This window comes from Mesitornis unicolor, unplaced genomic scaffold (genome assembly GCF_000695765.1).
Source record: "Mesitornis unicolor isolate BGI_N332 unplaced genomic scaffold, ASM69576v1 scaffold53686, whole genome shotgun sequence".
Taxonomy (NCBI): Eukaryota; Metazoa; Chordata; class Aves; order Mesitornithiformes; family Mesitornithidae; genus Mesitornis; species Mesitornis unicolor.
Genome location: NW_010191415.1, coordinates 38,077 through 61,460, shown reverse-complemented (window position 1 = coordinate 61,460; position 23,384 = coordinate 38,077). Strand labels below are relative to the sequence as shown.

The window sequence follows — 23,384 nt, the reverse complement described above, 5'->3', positions numbered from 1 at the left end:
AAACCCCTCAAAAGGCACCAAATAAACTAAGAAGGGGAATTACAATATCCTTCAAGAAGGACTTAATGAAATTGTTAAGCAGTGTGAGAATTTGAGAACCATGTGAAATATCTTTATTATAGCATATTCACTGTCTCCAATCTCACTGTACTTGACTGTCTGTATACTCTAAAGCCAGGATTGTTCAAAGGTATTATAAAGAAATTAAAGAGAAAAACATTTTGTCCTAATGAGAATGCTTTAGGCCACCACTAACTCTTGCAACAAAGTCCAAAACCTCACTCTTCTACTCACCAAGTGCTACAACAGAGAGTGTGGTCTCATATCTTTAAGACATTACCACCAGTTATAAGAAAGAAATCACTTGCTTTCCATACAGCAACAATTAAAAGCAAACTAAACTTACAATTGCAGGCAAAAAGAATGTTTGAATTGGGAAGCTTTTTAAGAATATGTTTACTCAATAATCTACAATTTCAGTAATAGGAATTAGATTCAGCAGTCAGTAAATCAGTGTGATTCCAGTTAAAGTATTTGGGACAAATAGGAATCTCAGAAGCACTGATGTTTCCCTAATTTCAGTGGAAGCCATGAGTGTTTCTCTGATGGCAAACTTGTGATACTGGGGTTTCTCAATTGTGTCATTAGAAATCTGTGTTTACCAATCTGAACATAAGCAAAACAAACTTCTATTTTGGGTGTGAACATTCATTCAACTGCTGGCAAATCACTAGAAAAATAACTTACTGAAGCTCTCTTCTCCAAGAAGAAAAGTAAAAACTCCTGGTCTGCTCGCCACTTCCAATAAAAGGCATATGGTAATCCCTAAAACAGCTCAGAAGAGACTCAAATGGATACCTACTTCAACTGAAGTCACAGTATTTCGCATTAATTCAGAGTAGTTCAACTGCTGCCACTTCCTTCACAGTCTTTCAACCTAACTTCCAACTGCTGACATTTTAAAGAAAACTGTATCAATTTCTTTCACGAAAATATATTTTAGTAAAGTCGTGCTCTATGAGCTTCCTACATTGGAATACATGACTAAAGGAAGTGCTTTCAACAGAAAGTTACGTAGTTTTACAGTACAACCTGTCTAAGGAGATTTGGAAGGGACCAAACTAACAATCTGGTCTCTTTGGATTAGGCAGAAGTACAGGCAAGAGCAAAAAAGCCGGTTTATGCCATTTATAGAGCTCGTTCCTGTCACAGATTGAAGAAACATTAGTTTGATGTCACAGTTCACCTGATGCCCAAATGCTAATATTTTTCAAACCAACTGAATATCAAAAAAATGAAAACTTACTTGTACTAAGCTCTTGAAAAGAAACTCAGTGTAAAACAATGGTATATTCATATTTGCTGTATTACTAAGTGTTCCTCACTGGTGTTTTGGTTTTTGTTGTTTGGTTTTTTTTCTTTTGCTCTGCAGATCATTAACTTTTTCTCAAAGTGCAAATTATTGACCTTTAACATGAATGCAGGCAGGTCAGAAGCTACAGTATTAGAGCAATACAAAAAGTACACAAGGAGGAACTTACATGAATTTGGAGAACCTTACATAAAATGTTACTGAATTGAAAACCACAAAACAAACCCAAACAAATACAGCATCAGGTGGATGGGGGAGGGACCACTAACGACTCTGTGTACAGCAAGGCTTCTCCAACACCAAGGAAGTGTCTGACACTAAGTGAAGGTTATATATTAAATCCCACCCGTTTTGCATGTTGTGCCTTCTTTACGATGGAATGTTGACATCAATTTTTGTTTTTTTTTCACTTCCACAGCAAATCTGTTGATTGTGACCAGGGATGATCATCTTCTTGAGAGACCAAACTCCCTTAAAACCATGACTGTACTTTGTACTCTCCATTACGATTCTAGTAAAGTATGCCATCTACATACTTGCTGTCCTTTAGATTCTTTCATTTCAGTCCAGTGATTGAGTTCATCTTCTCCTGAGCTGTTGAGACCTAAGGAAATCCACCCTATCATCTCCTTCCGTTTCATGCTGCGCTTATTATATACAGACAGTATGAGTGTCACATCTGAAAGCTGAAACAGTGCCACTTGGAAAACGAAGGTTTCTTTGTATACTGGATTTGGCTGTCCTCGGCGGATTGAAGTTTTGCATTTGGACATCTCTTGGCCCATCGAGTTCAGCAGTGTTAACTTAACATAAGTATCTACAAAATAAACAATATTTTGGAATGTCAGGTATCTTAGAACAAAAGTTTTTGAGAATGAGATATTTACAAGATACAAGGATATGGTGTATACCAGGCTGACTGAACACAGCTTAGTTTTGACACATGGAAACATGACAAGTAAGCAAAATATTACAAACACACTAACAAATTACTTAGCTTCAGTACTACATAAATGGGTTAAGTTAAAGGTATACCTCATAATCCTCTTCCCGTTGACCCCCCTTATTTGTTCTAAACAAACTTAAATTGCGTTAACACTTAGCAAGCTCCAACTAGCCACAACACTGTAAAGCATACCACTGAATTTTCAGAGAATGAGAATAAACAAAGTGGAATGTAGGCAACTAATGGAAAGAAAAAAAATAATGTTGATATGCAGTGGTGATATCAAGACAGCCAGAATGAAATGCTTAAGAATAATCTCTGCATGGATGTGGTTCTCACTTTGGGCTTTTCAATTTTATTTATTTTAAAGATGAAAATGTAGCAAAGTGCATTCAAGGGTGGAAGCTTACACAATACAAAAACTCTCTTAATTCCTAGATTCACAAAGGAATAAATTTATTGCATCTTTAAAGCAAAGTAAGTTTTTGCATAATTCAAGATGATTATTTAAAACATAGCCACTACAGTGCTCTTAGGAAGTACATTTAATAAGCTGATGCAACTAAATGTGGTTAGTCCACATTAGGTGTTAGCATTTGGGTATAAACCCTTATTTTTAAAGCTCTATTCTAATTTGACTGGAAGCACCAAGCCATGCTCCTGCAGAAGGATGTGTGTTTCATGAAGTTAACCAATTTTAAAAAATACAAAAATATATAAAACAATCTGATGTTTCATTCTTTATTCCTGTCATATACATGTTAATGAATAACATTATCAAAAGATTGGAGTGTATGTAAAAAGCCCACATTGAATACTTTCACTTTGCAGGTACCCTGAAATCCCAACATCCATAATCAGAGATAAATGCAATGTTTGCATTAGAGGGTGCCACGAATAATAAACATATACTTTCATAAACCAATATGGTAGGCAGCCGTGGATAACTTTACTGCTGGCAAGTTTTCTTTTGCATGAAAAAGACAACATCCAATTAGTTTCTACAGGAACTCACCTCGGATTATATAAACCTGTCCACCTATCAAGTGTTTTAGACAACAGAACAGTCCGTCTGACAACAGGGGGTGGAAAGCAGTAAAAGAAATAATGACCAGATGTCAATAGTTGGATGAGAGAGGATCAAAGGTTAAAGTTTAAGAGGAAACACTATTCACTGGAGTGGAAGAACACAGAACCTTAGCAGCATAGATCAGAAAAAGGATTGAACAGAAGGATTGTTGGGTAAAATTTAATGAAATGAAATTTTTGTGCAGTTTTTGTGTAATCTTTAACAAAATTACACCACTTACATAATGGGTTGTCTTAGTACTGATAGCTACAGGGTTCTAAAGCACACTCAACATAGAAAGAGCCATGCAAACAAGTAGGTTATAGAAGACTGTATCCTTTTTATCAAACCTTACGCTTTTTCATGCAAACTCCAGCATATTAAGAAAAACTGCACACAGTAATTTTACTTCATATATTACAGCAATAAAATGAACACTCACTGAACTGAAAACTAAGCTGGTTTTGCCCTTAGCTCTTATAGTTACAGGTATTTGATTGCAATACTTTAGTTCTTGAGTAGTGGTGGACTTGGGCACAATCTGATCTAATCTCTAAAAACAGCTGAGAGATGCTTACATTTGAAATTCAACTATGGGTCTGTAAAATGTAAAGATCTCACTTGTTAAAATCCATGAATTTATGGATTTAATGTGTGTGTGCATGCATACACACATGTCCATTTAATGTGCAAAAGCTTGTACCCCATTTCAACAAAATTTTAAAGGATATTAAGAAGCATCTTTCTCTCAAAGTATTAACTGTGACACAAAGAAACAAAGACACATTCTAACATCAACTGTTACTGCCTGCAGAATTTGGCCTATTTGCCTATACTCAGTTGTTAAATGAGCTACTACATAACATAGAAATATGCGGCAGAGAAGTGCATAATACCAAGAGGCAGGAATGTAGGACTCAATCCATATTTGCTGCAGAAGCATTTCACAAAACTTGCATAGGTTCACAAGCCCTACATTACAGAAAGGATCGCACGTGGGAAAGAATAATTGCTTCCCTTTCTATCACAGTTTCTCAAGATCTGAATGAAAACTTCCCTGTGCACAGACTTTGCAGCACTTCACAGGATTTGGGACCGCTAATGGTCCAAATAACAAATTTGATCAGAGCATTTAATCATCAACCTTATGTGCCTTCATTTTCACTTTGGGGAAACGATGGCACAAAGAGAGGCTGGTACATGTTCAGAGTGCCCTTGACAGGGAGTCAGGAAATGGCAGCAGTATGCACCTGGGTCCAGGAGTTGAGAAGAAGGTGCTACTACTGCTTTGGGGAGGGGAGAGGACAGACACAAAACAGCCTACAGGAGAAATTTAGATTCCCCAATATGCTGTCCATGGTCTTACCAGACCCAGAAAGTGCATTAGTTTCCAGCTTTTTAGAAACAACAGAACTGCAAACCTGCATTTGCCTAAACAGAACTGAACTATATTATATCAAATATAGTAATATCAAAATTTCCCCCTATCCTTCACAGGAAATGACAAAAGTTAATATGCAAGATCTTCCCTCCATAAACATTAGACAGTACACAGTGTTACAGGGCTATGTGCCATGTTCTATGCTGCTTTCTAGCAATATGAAACAGATTTTTGACCTCACACAACTGTTAGCTAGAGAGCATGGGCCCATAGAGCACACTTTGGGTTTTACCATACCAGGGAATGAACATATTTGTCTTCAAAACAACTAACCCCATCTCACTTGCATATTCTAAACATTAAGAAAAACTTGACTTTCTCTAGAGATTCTAGGAAGATGAGCATATGCCATCTACTGGTTTTTGCTTTAAGGGAATACATGGTCCCTTCTCTCCAGGTCTTCTCTCCCATTCATTCCTTCCCCCACTTCAGTGGCCTTGGGCCTACTTGGCTTTCCTCGTCTATCTCTATGCTTTCTCTCCAAATAGGTGACTCTGGGGCAGACCCCTAATTACACCAAAGTATTAGAGATTCCTCTTTCAACTTCAATCTCTGTCCATGTCAACAAAGTCTGGCCGCATCAGTGTGAAAAATATACAGAAAACAAAGCAGAATAAGGCTGAGCCAAATGTAATTAACAAACGGAATAAAACATGGGTCAAGAAAGAAAGAGAAGAGCATCAGTCTCAAGTTGGTTGGCTTACTCCCTAAACTCTGCAGACAAGGTGAGATGTGCAAACCACTTATAAAATGTTGGCAGCCTGCTACATGATCCAGTAGTGTCAGATAACCTGCTAGTGCCATTTAAATCTGGGGATTATGAATCAGAAAGAGGGGCTAAAACTTGAGCCTCCAGACAAAATAAAGAGAAACAGGTAGGTATGTTTGGCTACAACTTATGTAAATCAGACTCATCATCTATAAACCAATAAAAAAAAATTAAAAGTTCATTACTGAACTTTCTCAAGCTATATCAAAGAATGAGAGACAGTAAAAACATTCTGTGTGTGTGACATTCCATCTGGCTCCAATTTAAAAGTACATAAAGTTCACAGATATTTCAGACAAATGTATCTTTGAACAAATGCTTGAACACACAGTTCAAGTCCTTTCCGATGGTGAACATTCCTTCCACACAGTATATATGCCAAAGGTCTCAATTTGTTTCTCTGTCACCTTCACTGATGTTCCCAAGTTACATGTATTACTGCCACATATACACAGGCACATAAGCAATTAAAGACTGCAGTGTCAACCCCTCTAGGAACAGCAATAACTGTTCAGAGTGTTTATATTAATATTAGCTGGCATGTACTTTCTCTTTAAACACCAACTTTTTATTCTTGGCCTGTGATGTGAGGGATTAGTAATTTAGCAATTAATCATTATGATAAAGGTAATTTATTAGTCAGTCATCATGAAAAATTAAAACAGTCTTGTCAACTTACAATTAATATTTTGAATTTTAGATTTTTGCTATTTCCCAACTGACTAGAAATATAAAACATGAAACAGATTAGTTGATGATTGCTCTATTTCATTTTGATTGGGTAAGACTAAATGATAGGATCGAAGTCCTAGATACTGAGAGCCCCACCAGTACAGAAGCATTAGGATGAAAAAAGATTTTCACTCACTGGGTGGTCTGTTCGCTGCCAAGTTTTTGAAGTGGCTGCCTTTTATCACTTCTGCTGATAATCTTCCAGTTGTAGCGTTATAAAGGAGGCCAATGAGTATTTCTGGAGCTGAGCCATGTACCAGAGACTGACAAGAGGAGGTACTTTCACTGCAGGACACTTCTGACATGCTCATTTGAGAGTCACAACCCTATAAAACAGATAAAAATTTCAATGTATTTTATACAGTGATATTTCTGAAAAGTCAATTTTGAGAATAATGCATAGAAAACTAGGAAAGCAATGTACTGACAATAACAGAAGTTCCATTTAATCACCCAATAAGAAATGTACATCCTTAATCTACACTCAGTTTGCACATGTTAGAGGCAACAAAGACTAAAGTGGTCTGGAATTATAATAATTCTAAAATTTGTGTTTCTTTGCTTCATACTTCAGCAGAAATAATAGCAGACGATGAAGAACAGCATTTATGGTCCCTATTTACTTCAATTGCTAAGATAAGACCTGTAACATAGTTTGTCAGCACCCTGAAGAACATTAAAACTTGGATCTTTTACTTTCCAAAACCATAAAACACTAGTGGAACTCTGAAGATAAGCAGGAAATTCTTATTCATCCTTTGTAAAGGTTATCCTCTAGACTGAGAATTCATGAATAGCAAAATAACAGAACACATGCAAATAGAAAAATGCACTCTGTGTAGAATAAATTAGCTTACAAGGAATTTAGTTGATCCAAGAATACAGAATTGCAATAGACCCTTTGTCTTGGGTGGGAAAGGAAGAATGCCATCCTAAGGAGCAGCAAGCGATTCTTTAATTTCCACCCTGCAAACTTCCAAAAAATTCAGATCTCTCATGCATTCTCACCATGTCACATCTTTGATAGGATCTTCTAATATTAATTTTTATAATTTTAACCCCTCATTATTGGCCTTAAAAAAAGAAAAAGATACATATACTTTCTTTATGTTGTCATGGTAATCATACCATAGCTTTTGCTACTTTCATTTCTTGCTTTCATGCACTGGCACATAGAGTTGTACCACTGAAAAGAAGAAACCAGACAGAATCTAGCCAATGGCACAGCAATTTGCTTGGAAGCCAAGAAAAGACTTTTGAATTATCAGTACATCCCTTTATGATTCTCTCAGAAAAAACATAAATTGGATCCACAGATTTTTCAGATATGGCTTGACTCATTTGGGAATCTGGCAGCACTTTTTCAAGGAATCATGATGATTTCATGAAGCTGATTCTTTCAGATTCCAAATGTCTCTATCACTTCCAGCAACAGCTGACATGGGTGCGAGATCAGTCCTAAAACCTAAATAGCACAAATCTTCATCAAGATAAAAGTTAACTTTAAAAGCAAGAAACTTAATCTGACATATAAAGCCCAAATGTATCACTGAACCTCAAATTATAGAAGTTATACCTGCAAGAAAAAAATGATGAACCCAAAATAATAGCTTTCATATTGACATTTTAACTAGTCTTTCTCACAAGAACGTTTCCATGAAGTCTGACAGAACTTTCAAGCAACAATCCACTTCCTCATTAACAAAAATACAATAGCAAATGTATTCTTACTACTAAAGGACCCCAACAAAATTCTCTGACTTCCATCCTCCAAGCTGCAAATTCTGAATTTTAAATCCTTGGTTATTTCTCTAAAAGTTCTTTATTCAATTCCAAGAATAAATTTCAAATCAGTTGCAAGTTGCAAATTGCTGAAAATTAACTACAAGTATACATTTATTCTCTGGTTCTTGGCACTCACGAAACGTCAACAGTAGAATATAAAATGGTAAGTTTAAAAGAAAGATGGCTTGACTTAGCAGTCACAGTACACGCTGCACACTTGAAAGCCTCAGCCTGTCACAAGTGCAGGTGTTACTTGAGTTTTCTGGTCTTTTAAAATTATAACACATTATCCCTATGGATATCCATTTTGTTGAGCCAGGAATTTAACTATAGTCAAACTTGATACTTTTCAAAGCTTAGGTCTCAAATTTGACTGTGATCATACTGCAAGTCCACAAAAAGGACACAACACAAAGTGAGTAGCTGGGTAACTCCTCAAAGGTTTTTGACATCTGTACTGAGAGAAGGTGATGACAGCACTTTTTCCTAATTGTGACTTGTTTGTACAGTTTACTGATGTTCTAATAGGGACTCAGTCTAAATCAGTTTATGAGAGAGTTAAACTGATTACAATGGGTATCAGAATAACATTTAGAATGCTAGAAATAGTAAACAGTAACTGAGTAATGTCTGAGTGGGAATGAGTCCTGAAGTACCTTGAAAAGGAAGGCAGGTAGCTTTTGTGTTATATTATAGAGAAGGGGGAAAACAAGTGAAAAATGAAATAAGTGTGAGATTACAAAGTTACATAGGGATGCGCTAGAAATATCACTCCTTTACAGCAGAATCCTGAGTGTAAGTAAGAAGGACAAGACTGTGTTTGTCAAGGCCAGAGAAAAGGATCACACCAGCTGAAATGGTGGGATGGGAAGACCTAGGTGATAATTCAGAAATGTAAGTGGATGGAAATGCAACTAAGTGGCTGTACCTTAGAACTGTTGCACAGAAAGAACTGGTAGATGTAGCCTTGCTGAAAATCCAGAGAGAGGGTCTAACTTAGATGTTTTGCTACACAATTTTCTAACCAAAATATTTTGCCTTTTGTTTTGAGACAGGTAGCAGCTTTGAAAGAAACAAAATCATGTTTAATCCTTACTGTATAATAAATGCATGAATCTCCTTCCTACAAAATGTTGTGGTGACAGAAGTTTAAAGATATTAAAATAAAGCAACAAAATTCACTGAAGAAACAATCTAAGCAATATTTTGTTTTCCATTTCACATAAAAGACTCCAATCCATTTTGTGTCATGCTGATGCAAACCTATTTTTTAAAATACTCTGCTTTTCGGTTATGAACTGGAAACTTCTAATATAAAATAAAGCGAGGTGTTAAGAAGCAAAATGAAGCAGTGAGATGTAAAGCAGATTAGAAGCCAGACTGGTGTTACTGAGTAAACGTAGGGTTAAACGACATAAACCAAAGTATAATTTCTGTATCTATGATAAGGGAGAAAACAGAGAATTTGGGGGCAAGTAGATAAAAGACATGAGAAAAAGGGGAAGATGAAGTTGCATTTTGTCAGTTTTCTTTTGAAAGAAAACAGAAAGATCCTATGAGGAAGAGAAGAAGAAACAGAAATCAGGGAGGGTAAAGAGACAGCTGAGATGAAGAGGGCTCAGATCAACAACTGAAGAAAGACTTTTCATAGCAGGACAAAGTTAAAATCAGGGATATCAAGTATTATTAGATGTCTTCTCAAAAGTATTTTCTCCAGCACAGAGTTTATTGATCACATTGTGGAAATCCATTCGTTGTTTTAAGTAAGGAATCCCGTGATAATCACATCTGTTAGTAAGTAAGCTGACTTGGTGTTAAGTCTGTAAGCCTCACTAGAATTGAAAATAAGTTTCTCAAATGTCTGTTTACAGTTTTTTCTGTTTCCATAGTCAGAATTCAAGAGTGCTAATAAGCTCATCAAGAAAGAAGCAAGACAAGAAGTTACATTTTTACCTGCTCAAAATATAAGCTTCATTATCACGTGCCAAATTGTAAAATATTAACACTGAAATTGCTAATTGGTACAACCTGAATATAAACTTAGCTACAACAAAGCTTTCATCTCGTGACAACATTACAGTGCTACCAGATGCTTCTCATCTCCATACAGATCTGCATTCAATCTATCTGCAAATCTATCTGTAGGCCACTTTGATACTGTAGTTTCACTGTGGGAAATGTAATATTTAGACCAAAAGCTAATATTTGTTTGAAATAATCTGTCTATGTAAGTTTATTTTTATAGCTCTTCCTTTTCCTCTATAAACACTGTGTGTATTTTAATATGCATTCAATAATAGCAAAAGGTTTTCAAAGTCAGTGAAGCATCAGAACTGCCTAGTAAAAACTGCTGTAAAATTTTAACTGCAGATCTTTAAGATCTTAGATGAACGGTCAAAGTATTGATGATCTGGCCATCATGCAATGATGAGGCTGTCTCCAAGATATTAATGCTAAATCTCTAACCTATTTTTGTCAATTTAGCCATTACAAAAACATATTATTAAACACTAAACACAAGCAAAAAAAAAAATAGGTGAAGTCTATTCCAAATATTTGGTTCAAAGGTCTGTCTTACTACAGTAAATTGCAAATTTTCAGCTTTTCCATTTTATAACACAGAGCTCTGCTCAAAGGACCTAAACCTTTCTCATATATACCACAGGACTGCACTTTATTACAAAGTTAGGTGGATTTTATTTGATCACCACTTAGAAGAATCACTGCTTTTCACTGGATTATAAGAGTAATATGTGTAATATTCTAGGAAAACTTAATTACTAATTCTCCAAACTATTGTTCCTGATTACTTCTTTGCATATATTATCTAGGGAAGAAACAGAACTTTTAAATAAATATGTAATAAAATAATCCTATTAAGCAATATTTGTATTTCACATGTTCCTATTGTACAAAAGTCAATAATCAAAAACAACCACAGTTTTTTCCCTAGTGCCAATGGAAGTGCATATATACAATGCATGGTGTCAGACCTGAATTTTTAAGAAGTATTTTCAATAATCTTTTTGTCTGCTCTCTGACTGCATAGCGAATCCTCTATTTGCAATAATTATAATATATGTAAAATATATTTATTTGTCTTCCTTCACCATAATTCCATGGAAACAGGATAGCTGTTACTTACATATTCATCTCCTACTGTTATTTTTCTATACCCTGAAGTTCTGCTTACAAATTCTGCTCTTAGACCAACTGGAGTTAATCTCAGAAAATAATGTGTCCATAATCTGAGGGCAGTTTAAAGTTCATTTCCATCATCCCACAGGTTAAAATCATGCTTCTGCAGGCTTATGAGACAAGAACATCTGATTCTTTTGACTTTTCAAAATATACACAGGAAAGATGAAACCTTGCTGACAATCCTTCAGCAACAAAAATCTGATTCACAGAATGTTACTTGTCAAAATGTCTCTCTGAAATTTTGAATGTTAATGTTATACCACTAATCTCTTAAAGAACTTTTTTGCACATTAGTTTCTTCTACTTCTATATCATTACAAGGGAGAGTTTAGGGAAGGAAATTTGAATCCTAGTTGGCAAGAGGGAACTGAATCCAGGTCTCCAACATTGCAGATAAAAGTACTCATCTCTCTTATCAGCAGCTCAGTGCTGAACCCTGAAGCTACTGTTCCACTTGGAGACAAAAACCTGCTGAGGTGATGAGAGCACTCAGGCACCAAACAGGCTCCAGACCAGCTTTGAGCCTGGAGCCCATTCCCTGCTTCTGCTCTGAGAGCCAGGGAGGAGGAGAATACTGAACCCAGAGGCTCCATGCCCCTCATTAGCGGCTTAAGCACTAGATACTTCATTAAAACATAATTGAAAGCTAAAATACTTTTGAAAAAGTATCAAGATCATTCCTGAGAAAGAGAACTTAAACCACCTGAAGAACTCAGCCCTGAAAACGGAGGGATGGAAAATAATTAGGAATGTCAAAGAATGGAGCTTTGTAATTTTTGACATCTAAATGCCACTTATGTGCTACACTGGACACTTTGATGCTTTTGTGGAGATGTTTGCCTTGGTTCCTCATCAATTCTGCTTCTGTTTCCCCTAACTCATGAAAAAACTGAGGACTGCTATAATTGAAAACAGAAAGTCCTTAAAAATACGGTACTCAAACCAGTTCTTTAAACCAAACAATTGATACTCTTTCCGTATACAAATACCTGCAAGAAGTATCAACTTATTGTTTCTAAAGGTAGACCTCAAGTGTTACATGATGCTCAAAACAGTATTAAATGTTTGAAATATTATTAACATTAACTTTAATAATAATAAAATTTAGCAAAGATGTTGCAAAATAAGAATTAAATTAAGAAGTAGGTGCCAAAAAAGGTCTTTAAAAATTATTTCTGTACTGTATACCATTGTAATTTTGAGGTTTTGGTGATTTAAATACCTGAGTTTAAATAGTTATCAATCTGGATGTTCTAGGGGTTTTCTTGTTGGTTTTGCTTTGGTTTGAGGGGTTTTTGGTTTTGTTTTTGCTTTTGCTTTTTAAGAAAACCAATACTTTGGAAATCATAGTCATCTCATGAAGATTCGAGTTTAGGAAAGCATCATTATTTATGTCAGGTAATTATTTGAGCTTTTTGCTTAACAGCTTCCTTGAAGCATGTTCCAATTAAGTATAATGTGCATTTTTATTCATGTACTTATCACTTTACAGTATTAATATTCAAGTAAACTTAAATCACAAACATGAAAGTAAATATTCTAATAATATGTTCATTATGCAATCTGATTTTAAGAAACAAAACATATTTATTTTAGGTAGAATGGCATGCTTTAAAAATTACCAAGATTTTCTATTCACAAATTTGAATTTAAAAATCTTTAGCAAATAAATACATTCATAGTATTCTTCAAATATAGAATGGTTTTGATTATTAAACTGCTATTAATGTTGTTGAAAATCAGATTATCTGAAGTGATAAAATTCACATGTCTCATCAAAAGCTTCTGCTCTACCTTGCTTTTTACCCTCAAGAGAAAAAAAAATCTTCTGGATGCAGAATTTTATAAAATACACAATTTTCTCACAGATAAAATACTGGAAAATGAACATCAAATGCAAATAATAATTTTTTCATACACTACAGTCAAGGGACTAATACCTTAAAAATTCTAAGCACAGCTTTAATTTACCATAGATACTGCAATTTACAGAGCTATAAAACATCCTTAGATACATTATGATATTACAAAAATTTCAATTTTAAAGCAATTTAACATTAATTAATTTAAACAAAATTTGAAAGCTTTGTTGGTTTTCTAATAAAAATACAGCATTACTGAAATAAGGGTTGTTTTCAAACTTTAGGATACTATAATTGTCATAAAAGGAAAATTACAAAATAAAATGTCTATACCCTGAATAATGGCAAAAAAAACCCATTCCACTTTTCTGAAAGATTCCGAACAAGTTCTCAGTGAGATTTGTGTTGCTTTTCATATTTTATGAGAATTTGCTGTTAGTACTTTGAGACTAAAAGTTTTTAAAATTATCAGCTCAGTAGAATATTAGTTCTCTGCAGAAAGAGAAACATTTTAAGTTTTCTATAACTTTTATTTGTCTGTATTTAAATTACACCTTTGGCTTCCTTGTCACATTACTAAAGGTCACTTAGCTGTTCCGTAGATTTAATGGGCCTGAAATTTGCACAGCAAACCTGAGCAGCAGCAGAGGCAATTGGAAATGAACGTACCATGGAATTTACAGCACTTACAAAAGTGCTCTGTTTTTATACTGCAGAAGTTTACCAGCTCTTCATACAGCCATAGGCGAGGGGAGGAAAAGAGGCAAGAGGCCTTTTATTATTGAATTCTGTTTTCTGAGACAAGACGTGTAGCATAAAGAAACTTTCAAGTGCTAAAAGCTGTTAGATGTTTGTGCTGGCAATTTAGTTAAGAACATCTGACACAAAATGCAGACATTTCACCTGCACTCCTGATGAAGCTGTGCTAACAGCTCCCACCCAGACTCACTCACACTTCCCCCTCTCTTTATTCCCTGGCAAACTTGCAAGACCATGGAGATGTTTGGTTTTGGCTTTAAACTGGAAGAGGGTAGATTTAGACTAGATATTAGGAAGAAATTCTTTACTCTGAGGGTGGTGAGACACTGGCACAGGTTGTCCAGGGAAGTTGTGGATGCCCCCTCCCTGGAAGTGTTCAAGGTCAGGATGGGTGGGGCTTTGGGCAACCTGGTCTAGTGGGAAGTGTCCCTGTCCATGGCAGGGGGGTTGGACTGGATTAGTTTTCAGGTCCCTTCCAACCCAAACCATTCTATGATTCTGTGTTACTGTGGGACTGCTTCCAAGGCCACAGACTTCTTTCAGTGACAATGCTCTGTCCAGATGGGAGTAACTCTTTATGCTCACTGGGGAGATCAATGGCAAATAATTTCATTTTTCTCTTTTCTCTCTTGATTACAGTCTTCCAAACTGGGAAAAGAGGAAAAGATTCAGTGATTCAGTAAGCATAATTTATGAGTAGTCAATATATGGACTAGTATTTGATTGCATAAACATTCAAGCACTTATTTCTCACAATGAAAAAATCCATAACATTAAAGCTATGTTTATAAAGCATTTGTCAGCTAAACTATTTGCAATTAGCAGTTCATCCAGCCCTAGTTTAATCTGCCCTTTTGATTTGTTCAGGTCATGTTTAATCTCATGATCTAAGGATCACCAGGTGCTTGCAGTTGGAAGGAATCTGCTTCAGCTATGGTACACAGCACAAAGAAGGGCAAGAGGTGGAGATAAGCTGGATTCTCCTGGGGCCAGCTGACAGCTGATTAAGCCCAACAGAAAGACAGGAACAGTGAAAGATGCAGCTCAAGGTCAGACAATATGAGGGCCAAGCCTGACAAGAAGATAACATGTTAAGGCTAAAAGGATCCCTTGCTTAAAGCACCCTATGAACAGAAATATTTATCCTATACCCAATACAGGCTGCTTGTATATTCAAAAGAAGTGATTATCTGGAATCCTCGAGTCCGAAGAACGCTAATGAAGAACACTGACTTTATACTGCAAAGCCCAGGAGAAGAATCACTCAGTAAGTAACCCAAAAACGAAAATTAAAAATTCCACAAACATGTAAGTTAAAAATTTTCAGACTAGGTAACTTCAACTGTTTGCGCAATGTTCTTGTTTAGGATTTCTCCCAGCAGAAATAAATTGGAGGAAAGCAGTACACATGCTTTTGCTGAACCTGCAAACAGAACAGTTTCTGTGTTTTTCCTTTTTCTTGTTTCCTTGAAAGACAGTAACAAAAGTGAGAGGATGTTTATGTGCACACATATATGTAACCAAGAAAGAATTCAAATTATAAGAAAATAACATAGCTGGGAAATTCAGTATCTTTAAGGGAAACAGAAATTTCACTTGGATTCGTAAGTTAAAGAATATATCCCCACTGAAAGAGTTGCTTGAGGAAGATTTAAGCAGCAGCCTGTAGTCTTCAAAAGTGGAAATTCCATGCTAGTGACAACCTCAATACTCTTTAATTGTAACTCCTACAAAGCCACTTCTGGGAAATTACCAGTATGTTTTTACAGTATTATTATTTTCCTTACTGCTCTTTGAAATTGCAATCAATGATCATACTTAGGCCACAGAGAACTAAGAATCTCACAGATACCTGATGAAAATTCTCATCTTTTGTATTCTGTTTTTATCTACTTTATGTATTGATGAGCTTTTCTTCTCCATTTTATTTTTTTAAAGATGATAAAAACTAAACATGTAATTCTAGACAATACATTTGTCACTGATGGACTGTCTTTCTGAGGAAATAAGAGTATTGCACAAGAGGATTACTTTGATTTAATCTAGTAAAGTCATTCACAGCCTGTCATTTGACTTAAGGCATTTTAGAGACTGAAAAGCATCATTATACACTCAAACTAGTAATACGGTGTCTGAAACATAGTTTCCATTATTTGCTGATCCAAATATCAAAGACTGTAGGGATCAAACTGAGAAAGTTCAAGCAACTCATTGACTAAAGGCAACAGATAACCGTTTTTAATTGCTATTTTACTCAGTGCACAAATATTAAGATAGAGAAAAAACAATCTTTATTCTGGCTATATGGTCAACTGAGGATTTTGACAAACAGACAAAATTCTTTACTTTGTTGACTTCAAAGAATTCTCTCAATATCTTACATTCAGGGTCATGGTAATAGATTTATTGTAGTTATCAAAGTAGGAACTTGCATCCCATCTGGATATCAGCAAGGCAGTTGAAAGCTGATGTTAAATTCAACTTCTGGTTTTGCTAATGTGTTGAAGAAAGCCCTGGTATTATGCTAGCTTTTTTTTTTTTTAATCTCTAAAAACTTGAAGACCAAGTGGGCTTTTTTAACTCTGCCATGGCAGTGGCATATACATTCAGAATGCTTTGACTGTCCACATTGCTCAGCATATCCCAGAAATGGCATATAAGAACCACTTTGATAGCATTTTTATTAGCTCTATTATCCATGAATGTCAGCAATAACTGGAATCAAATTACTATTCTTGTATCTTACAAAAATGTCCATCAATGAAGGCTAAAAGTGCAAGTTAAATGAGAAATGTAGTGGATGTACAAGATTCAACTAAGCCCTCTCAGAACCTCATGAGATGTCAGAAGCTTGTTTTGAGAGAATTACACTCTTTAAATTATGGACAGAACAGGAATCACAACCCTAGCTAGCCTAGACATGGCAGAATAACAAACCCTAAATTGTTGATTTGTGGAAAGCTTCCTGAACTGATCTTGGACTTGATTTTCAATGGTCAAACAGCAGCAATATGGCCCAGGCCTACAACGGTATAAGCATCCTAGTGACAAAGATCCTTCTCTTGATCACAATGGAGACAGTGGATAACTCATGAAAGGGCTGAATTTAGTTATAGAGTTTAAAACAACTTGCAAGGACTATTGCCTCTAATTCTGGATTCATTCAAACAACTGCTTATGTGTTTCTGTACAGGTTGAGGAAGCATTCTAGCATTTCTGGATAGCTTGCTCAAGAGGCTTGTTCAATCTGTGACAGAAATAACCATATGACCCTCCATGACAGTAGTCAGTTATCAAAAATAAGCAGCGTATGTTGGAATTGGTCAACCATTTTACTACTGAGATGACAGAATGGCTGCAGGCACCTAAGACAAGTTGTGATAGTAAAAACAACCAATTCTGGAAAACTATGTAAAAATGTTCTGCAAAGTATCAAGCTTATTCTACATGGGACTGAAACAGTCTCAATGCGTAGTCCAGTACTTCTTGGGTGAACAGACAAATTACTTGCCAAAATTTGACACGAATGATTAGACATATTTACATAAGAAAAAAAAAATCAGGAGCATACAGCACTGATTTGGAAAGGCAATTAATTTTTAACTCTGATGACTGAGCTTATGTAGTGGGAGGTCCTTATTATCTGGTCAGAGTTTATTTTGAAACTTCCATCTGTCAGAACAGTGCAGACACACCATTGGCTTTAGGGCACAGTAGCCACAGTTGTCTTTGGGTTCTAGCCCTCCATATCCTCACGAAGAGCTGAGCAGAGAGCACCATAGGTTAACACTTATCTTCTCAGCTACCACAATCAGTGTCTGGGGAACACCAGACAAAGGCTCACAAGCTGAGGCCACCATGACACTGAGAAGACAACAGCTGCTGCTTGCCAATAGTGCTGTGAAATCCTGCACAACCAGGCACACACAGGGAGTCCACTACATTTGCCAAGTGCCGTCAAGTTTTCCTGCAGCCTCAGTAAATTGATCACCATTTTCTTTAAAGATAATTGCCCCTTACTTTTATGGACATAATTTTTACAAGCTAACTGAAAGCATTTATGCAGCATCACATAGGAACTGATCCTTTTAGGCAGAATTCTAGTTAAATAAAATACTATGAGCAAAATCTTTTGAGTCTGGTTTTTTTTTTCCCCTCTAGATAAGTCTTAGTTATTTTTTCATTAGCTGTATTAAAGTATTGTACTGGTAGCTACTATTTAGTAAGGATAAGTTTATACATGCGAATTTTAGTATTTAGCCTTCGAAGTACAATGCTGAATAGACCATGCCATAAGAACACAGTAGTTAAATCACCAATAGGCCTAAAATATTAAGATTTGCACAAATCCTGACAGCTCGACTCTGTAATGGCCAAGAATTAGCAAGAAACAAATGCTACTCTGAAAGCTTTTTTCCCTGAGTTTATAAACTGATAAACATCCATTCAAAAGAACACTGAACATATGCCACACAAAGGGCAACATGGAACAAATGCCTTAAGCACAACACAACGTATACTAGATGATTAACCATCATCCTCAAAGTGGAGAGTGCGCACCTGGGCATGTGCAAGAGTGAACATTTTTAGACATTGCATGCATAAATGCCTTCACTCAAAAAAGTATAATTAAAATAAGTCTCGGATGCTCTGGATATTTATAGTAAACATACACAAAATAATCCTTTAAGCATGTATGAATGTCTACACTATCTGTTCTTTGTTATAGGGAATGATTACTAGGTTTGCTTATCAGGAAGAGGTATGTTTCTACTGTCAGAACTGCACTTCCAAAAATCAATCAAAAAAAATCTAAAACATTTGGTATTCTACACCAAAAAGAAACCTATGGAATGGTGAAGAGGATTACACTCGTTTTTAAAATCTTTTTCAAACAGATTTCACTCAATAAGCTGCTTAAATGTTTTTATAAGCACATCATACTGGAGGCTGTTGTTCACTGTCAGGAATATTTCCTTGCTTGAGAAGAATGAAGAGGAACTAAAAACAGGTCCACTGGTATTTCCTGAAGAAAAATAAACAACATCACAGTGGATTCTAAACCTCAAGGTGAGGGAGCAAAAATATGTCTGCCTTTGTATATTAAGAGGAAAATTTCTTTAAAAGGATCAACAAAGGTCTTCCTAAGCAAATTATACTCAGACAAACCCAAAATGTACAGCCCTGCCATTAACTTTTGATTCAATGACCACTGTCTATTAAATCTGAAAGGGACAGTCTCAGATCACAGAGACAACCGCACTCTGGTTAGCCCACATTGCTTCTGTTGCTTCTTCCTCACTCACACACTGAACTTGGAAGGAAAGGTGTGATGACTGAGGGGGCTGAGGATGCTGTGTGAGGAGGAATTCCCTGTTAAGTGGGAGAGCTGAGCAAACAGGGCTGCTAAAGACAAACAGCAGTATGACTGTGGATAATAGCTGCTAGGGCAAGACGTTATATGCAATGTAGGAAGGTGAGAAGCAGGGTGAAATCCTGGGTGAGGAAGATCGTTTGTGAATATATTTGTAAATTTGAAGCCATGTGTAGCTTTGAAACCTATTTAAGGAACATGTTAGTATCATGTACTCACAATGACACCTACTTATTCACATTTCAGGGACAACTGGAAAGTTACAGACCCGCTCCTGTGAGAGTGGCACTATGTTTCAGAGGCACTGATCTTGGAGGTCTACCTTTAATCAGATTCCCTAGTGAACAGCTTTAAGGTATGCCTGAAAAAATACTAAACTTCACAGGATATAAACTGTTCTTACACAATCAGAAGGCATATGATTAGCTAATAAAATACATAAGTACAATATCAGCCACAGACAGAAGCAAGTAAAATACATTTCTGCAGAAGAGATTAGCATAGATGTTTCAATGGATTAGAAAGTTTCATGACAGAAGGTATATTTAATATATAAAATACTTATAATGAGAAGCGGGGCAACTGTCATGTGTCCAAGAAATATCTTTGTAAAAAAGCTGTCAAATATAAACACTTCACATCAACAAAACAGTCTGCAACTGAACAAGGCAAATTTAATTCAGAATTTATGGTGTACCTCATCATGGACTTTATAATTACAAATAGCCCTGAACAGCTGGATCTCTCCAAACTGAAATAACACTTACTTTCTTCTGTTAAAGAACTCCTGCTTGGCATTTATGATTAGTTGGACATTAAGATTGTTGTTGGTTTATTCTAGCAAAAGGACAGCTGATGAGGAGCACGACCAATGTGTATAAATAGACCCAGACACAAATACCTGAGAAGCGTAACAACTAATTAAGCTCAAGGACCATGCTGGCATAAGAACAAATGGTTATAAATTGACCATGAAGAAGTTCAGTTTGGGAATGATGTTTTCAGAGGGAAATTCACAAATCTGTGATCAGGATGACCTAGCTGTTTGCAACAACAAGGGCTTGAACTCAAGTGACTCAGGATGCCCCCCACTTCCAGTCATATATCATAAAAACAAAATAAATTTTAACACTTTTGAGAAATAACTATATGTTAAATCCTGTAATAGATCTGCTCACTGAAAAAAAATCATAGAGGCTATAAATAATAATTGAAAAATAGCCATAAACTCAGATGTGAATGAATTTCCAAAGGTTTAAAAGCTAATTTGTACTGTTCCATAAAAACCCCATGAATCCTCATTCAAGCTATAAAGACTCTGAAAGTTCCTTTCAGCAACAGGTAGGGTAAGCTAAATCTGCCTCAACCCCATTACAGCAACAAAGTCTGGAAGATACTTTCACTTCCTATCAATACTCCTTATTCTTGCTCCTTTCTCCCCCAAAATAAGCAGGAAATAAAAATGCAGATATGGCATTCCTTACCACCACAGAAAATAAGTAACAATCTTTTATGCCGTCTGGAATTTGTTTATACTCTCTCTGCCACAGAAACTCTAGAAAATATTGCAGAAGAACAACCAATGCACATACAGGATACACCAACCAATCAAAAGCCTGGCCCATTCATTGCCCTCTTTCACTGACTTTGGTGAGTTTTATACCAGAACCTGTTGAGAACACACAGAAATTTAGCAATTACATTTAGAATATTCAATGTTTTGTTTCGCGGGGTGCTTTTTTTTTTTTGCTGTGAAGCTAGCAAACTCTGGATTAGGTAAGTGAACCACTTCATCCTTGGAATAGACCGTACTGTACCGTATTTGTACTTCTTAAGGAATCATTAAAAAGATGGTCTACTGGCACTTGATCCTCCTGTGAAAGCCAAGTTTTAGTCTTAGCTTTTACTAATTCTAAGTGATATCTTTTTGGTCACTAAATACAATGGCATTTCGAGACTTTTGTAATGGTCACGTTCAACGGAAAAACTATTCCAATCGACCAAATAAAGTATTTTGAAAATGCAGAACAAATTAACTGTGTTCTTTCACTTGAAAAAATCTTTTCCTTTCTTGCCTTTCTCCTCCTCTTTTTCTTTTATTGATAGCTTAAAAAAACCCACAAAACACATACAATGGCCAAATAAGAATGTCCTTGCTATATCATCCTCTCTTTCCCCAAAAGTCCATTATTTAGCACACATGCAGCTCTTAGGCAACAGAAATTCAAGCATTCCTAGTCTAGGAAGCCCCGACCATAACATGACAAACATTCTCTTTCTGGACAAAAGCATACTTAAATACTTACAATAAAACAAAAAAGGAGATGCTGATCACTGCCCATACAGTGATCTCCTGTGGTTTCTGATATTGATACCTAAGTTCACCCTTAATTACTGTTCCTTTGCTTTATTAAATATATTACATTATTTTGGAGTACAGAATTTTTTTTTTGTCAGATAGGGCTTTATTCAGCAAACAAAAATCCTTTTCAGTTTGAACTACTTTTCACACCATTTCTCACTTCAGACTAAACCAAAAATCAATTATTTCCAAGGCTTCAATCTGAAGTTATTGAAAATGGCTTTGTGCTCTCAAAATTCCTCTTTCCTATCTTTCCTGAAGGAAAATACCTATTGCAACCAAAATTTAATTGCAACAGATAGAGGGCACTTGCTTGTATAGCTCTTTCTTTTTAATTTAAATCCTCTCGGTAGCAGAGTAAAAATTACACTATTAAATACATATATACGTATTTGCATGTATATTTACGCATGTGTGTGTGTGTGTGTGTGTGTGTGTGTGTATTTACCACTATATCCCTATTTATAGACTGGAAATTTCTAAGTAATTAAAAGGAAAAATATGAGCAGCTTTTGCAGGAGGAAAGTGAATGTACTTACAGAAGCTATAAGAAAATTATCATTGTGCTAACACGATGCTATGACTGTTGAAAAAAATTGAGTGGATGTGATGACTCTATAAATATACACACTATTCTCACAAAATTCAGGACACTGTATATCACTGTATTCTTATTCTGCCTCATTTAATACTCACAGACAGATTGTAAGAAGGTTCCAGTATCACTGGCACTGACATCTTCCCTTGAAGATTCAATTTTGTTAAGTAAAAAATCTTTTCTCCCACAATCCTCTCTTTTTTCATGCGACGTACGCTGTATAGTCTAAAGCGAACTGCATAATTCCCAATCATCTCAGACTCAACGTGATTAAATTTGAATGTCTCTGTGAAGACAGGGCACGGTCCCCGCTGGATGCTGGTTTTTGCTCTCTGCTTCTTTATTGGAAGAAGAACTAGGTGTACTTGCCACGAGCTTCCACCTGTCCTGCTGTATGTGGGAATGTCTGTGACAGCTGTCACTGTCACCAAAAGCTTCTGTTCCTGTGAGTCATAGTCAAAAGTCACATCCAGTGTGCCAAATTTAGCTACTGGCTCAGGATCAAAAGGTTTAGGAAGCTGTGAAGATGATCCTCGAGCTGACACATCCTGAAGAAGAAGAAGAAAAAGCAGCTATTTATTTATTTATTTATTTATTTATTGTATTCTATTATTAAATCTAGCATGGAAATACATGGCTTTCTCTGAGCAATACGAAGCGACTATGATCTTTTTGTTCATTTCATAAACAAGGTAATTAAACACCAAAAGCCTGAGGAGATGGCTGACTAGCAGCCAAGAAGATATCAAAAGATTTTACCTGGCCAATACTGCCAAAAGCCAGGAGCCAATCAGACAGAGCCCAGATTAAATTAGGCTGTATTCATGATCTTTTCTTCCGTGCCCCACATGTTAAAATACATACACATTTGTTACGAGATAGACAGAACTACCTTATTTCAGTGTGAGCATACAGACATTTTTATGTTAACATATTACAGTGCTTATAAGAGCTGGCTAGTGATTGAGAGCATGGTGAGACACTAGGAAAGAATACATGAATTACAACACTGACTTGCACATGCAGCTCTTGTTGCAGTCCACAAGGGTTCTGTAAATGTGTCAAAAATTAACATGGCTTTATTAATGTAATTTTCCTAGAACTGTGTAAGGCA

General features: G+C 35.9%; 1 protein-coding gene across 2 annotated transcripts in view; it reads right to left on the bottom strand.

The window, feature by feature from the left end:
* Positions 1–1,403: 1,403 nt before the first annotated feature.
* SYT14 (synaptotagmin XIV) overlaps positions 1,404–23,384 on the bottom strand; it is a 56,663-nt gene continuing 34,682 nt past the window's right edge. Inside the window, exons 4-7 of one of the 2 annotated variants that reach the window (XM_010186716.1) lie at positions 22,369–22,818; positions 6,466–6,655; positions 3,334–3,390; positions 1,404–2,189 (exon numbers count right to left, since the gene is read on the bottom strand). In XM_010186716.1, coding sequence (XP_010185018.1) covers positions 1,876–2,189; positions 3,334–3,390; positions 6,466–6,655; positions 22,369–22,818 — 1,011 coding nt within the window. In that variant the 3' untranslated portion in view covers positions 1,404–1,875. The remainder of the gene's footprint in view (positions 2,190–3,333; positions 3,391–6,465; positions 6,656–22,368; positions 22,819–23,384) is intronic. The other variant, XM_010186717.1, reaches the window with a different exon arrangement.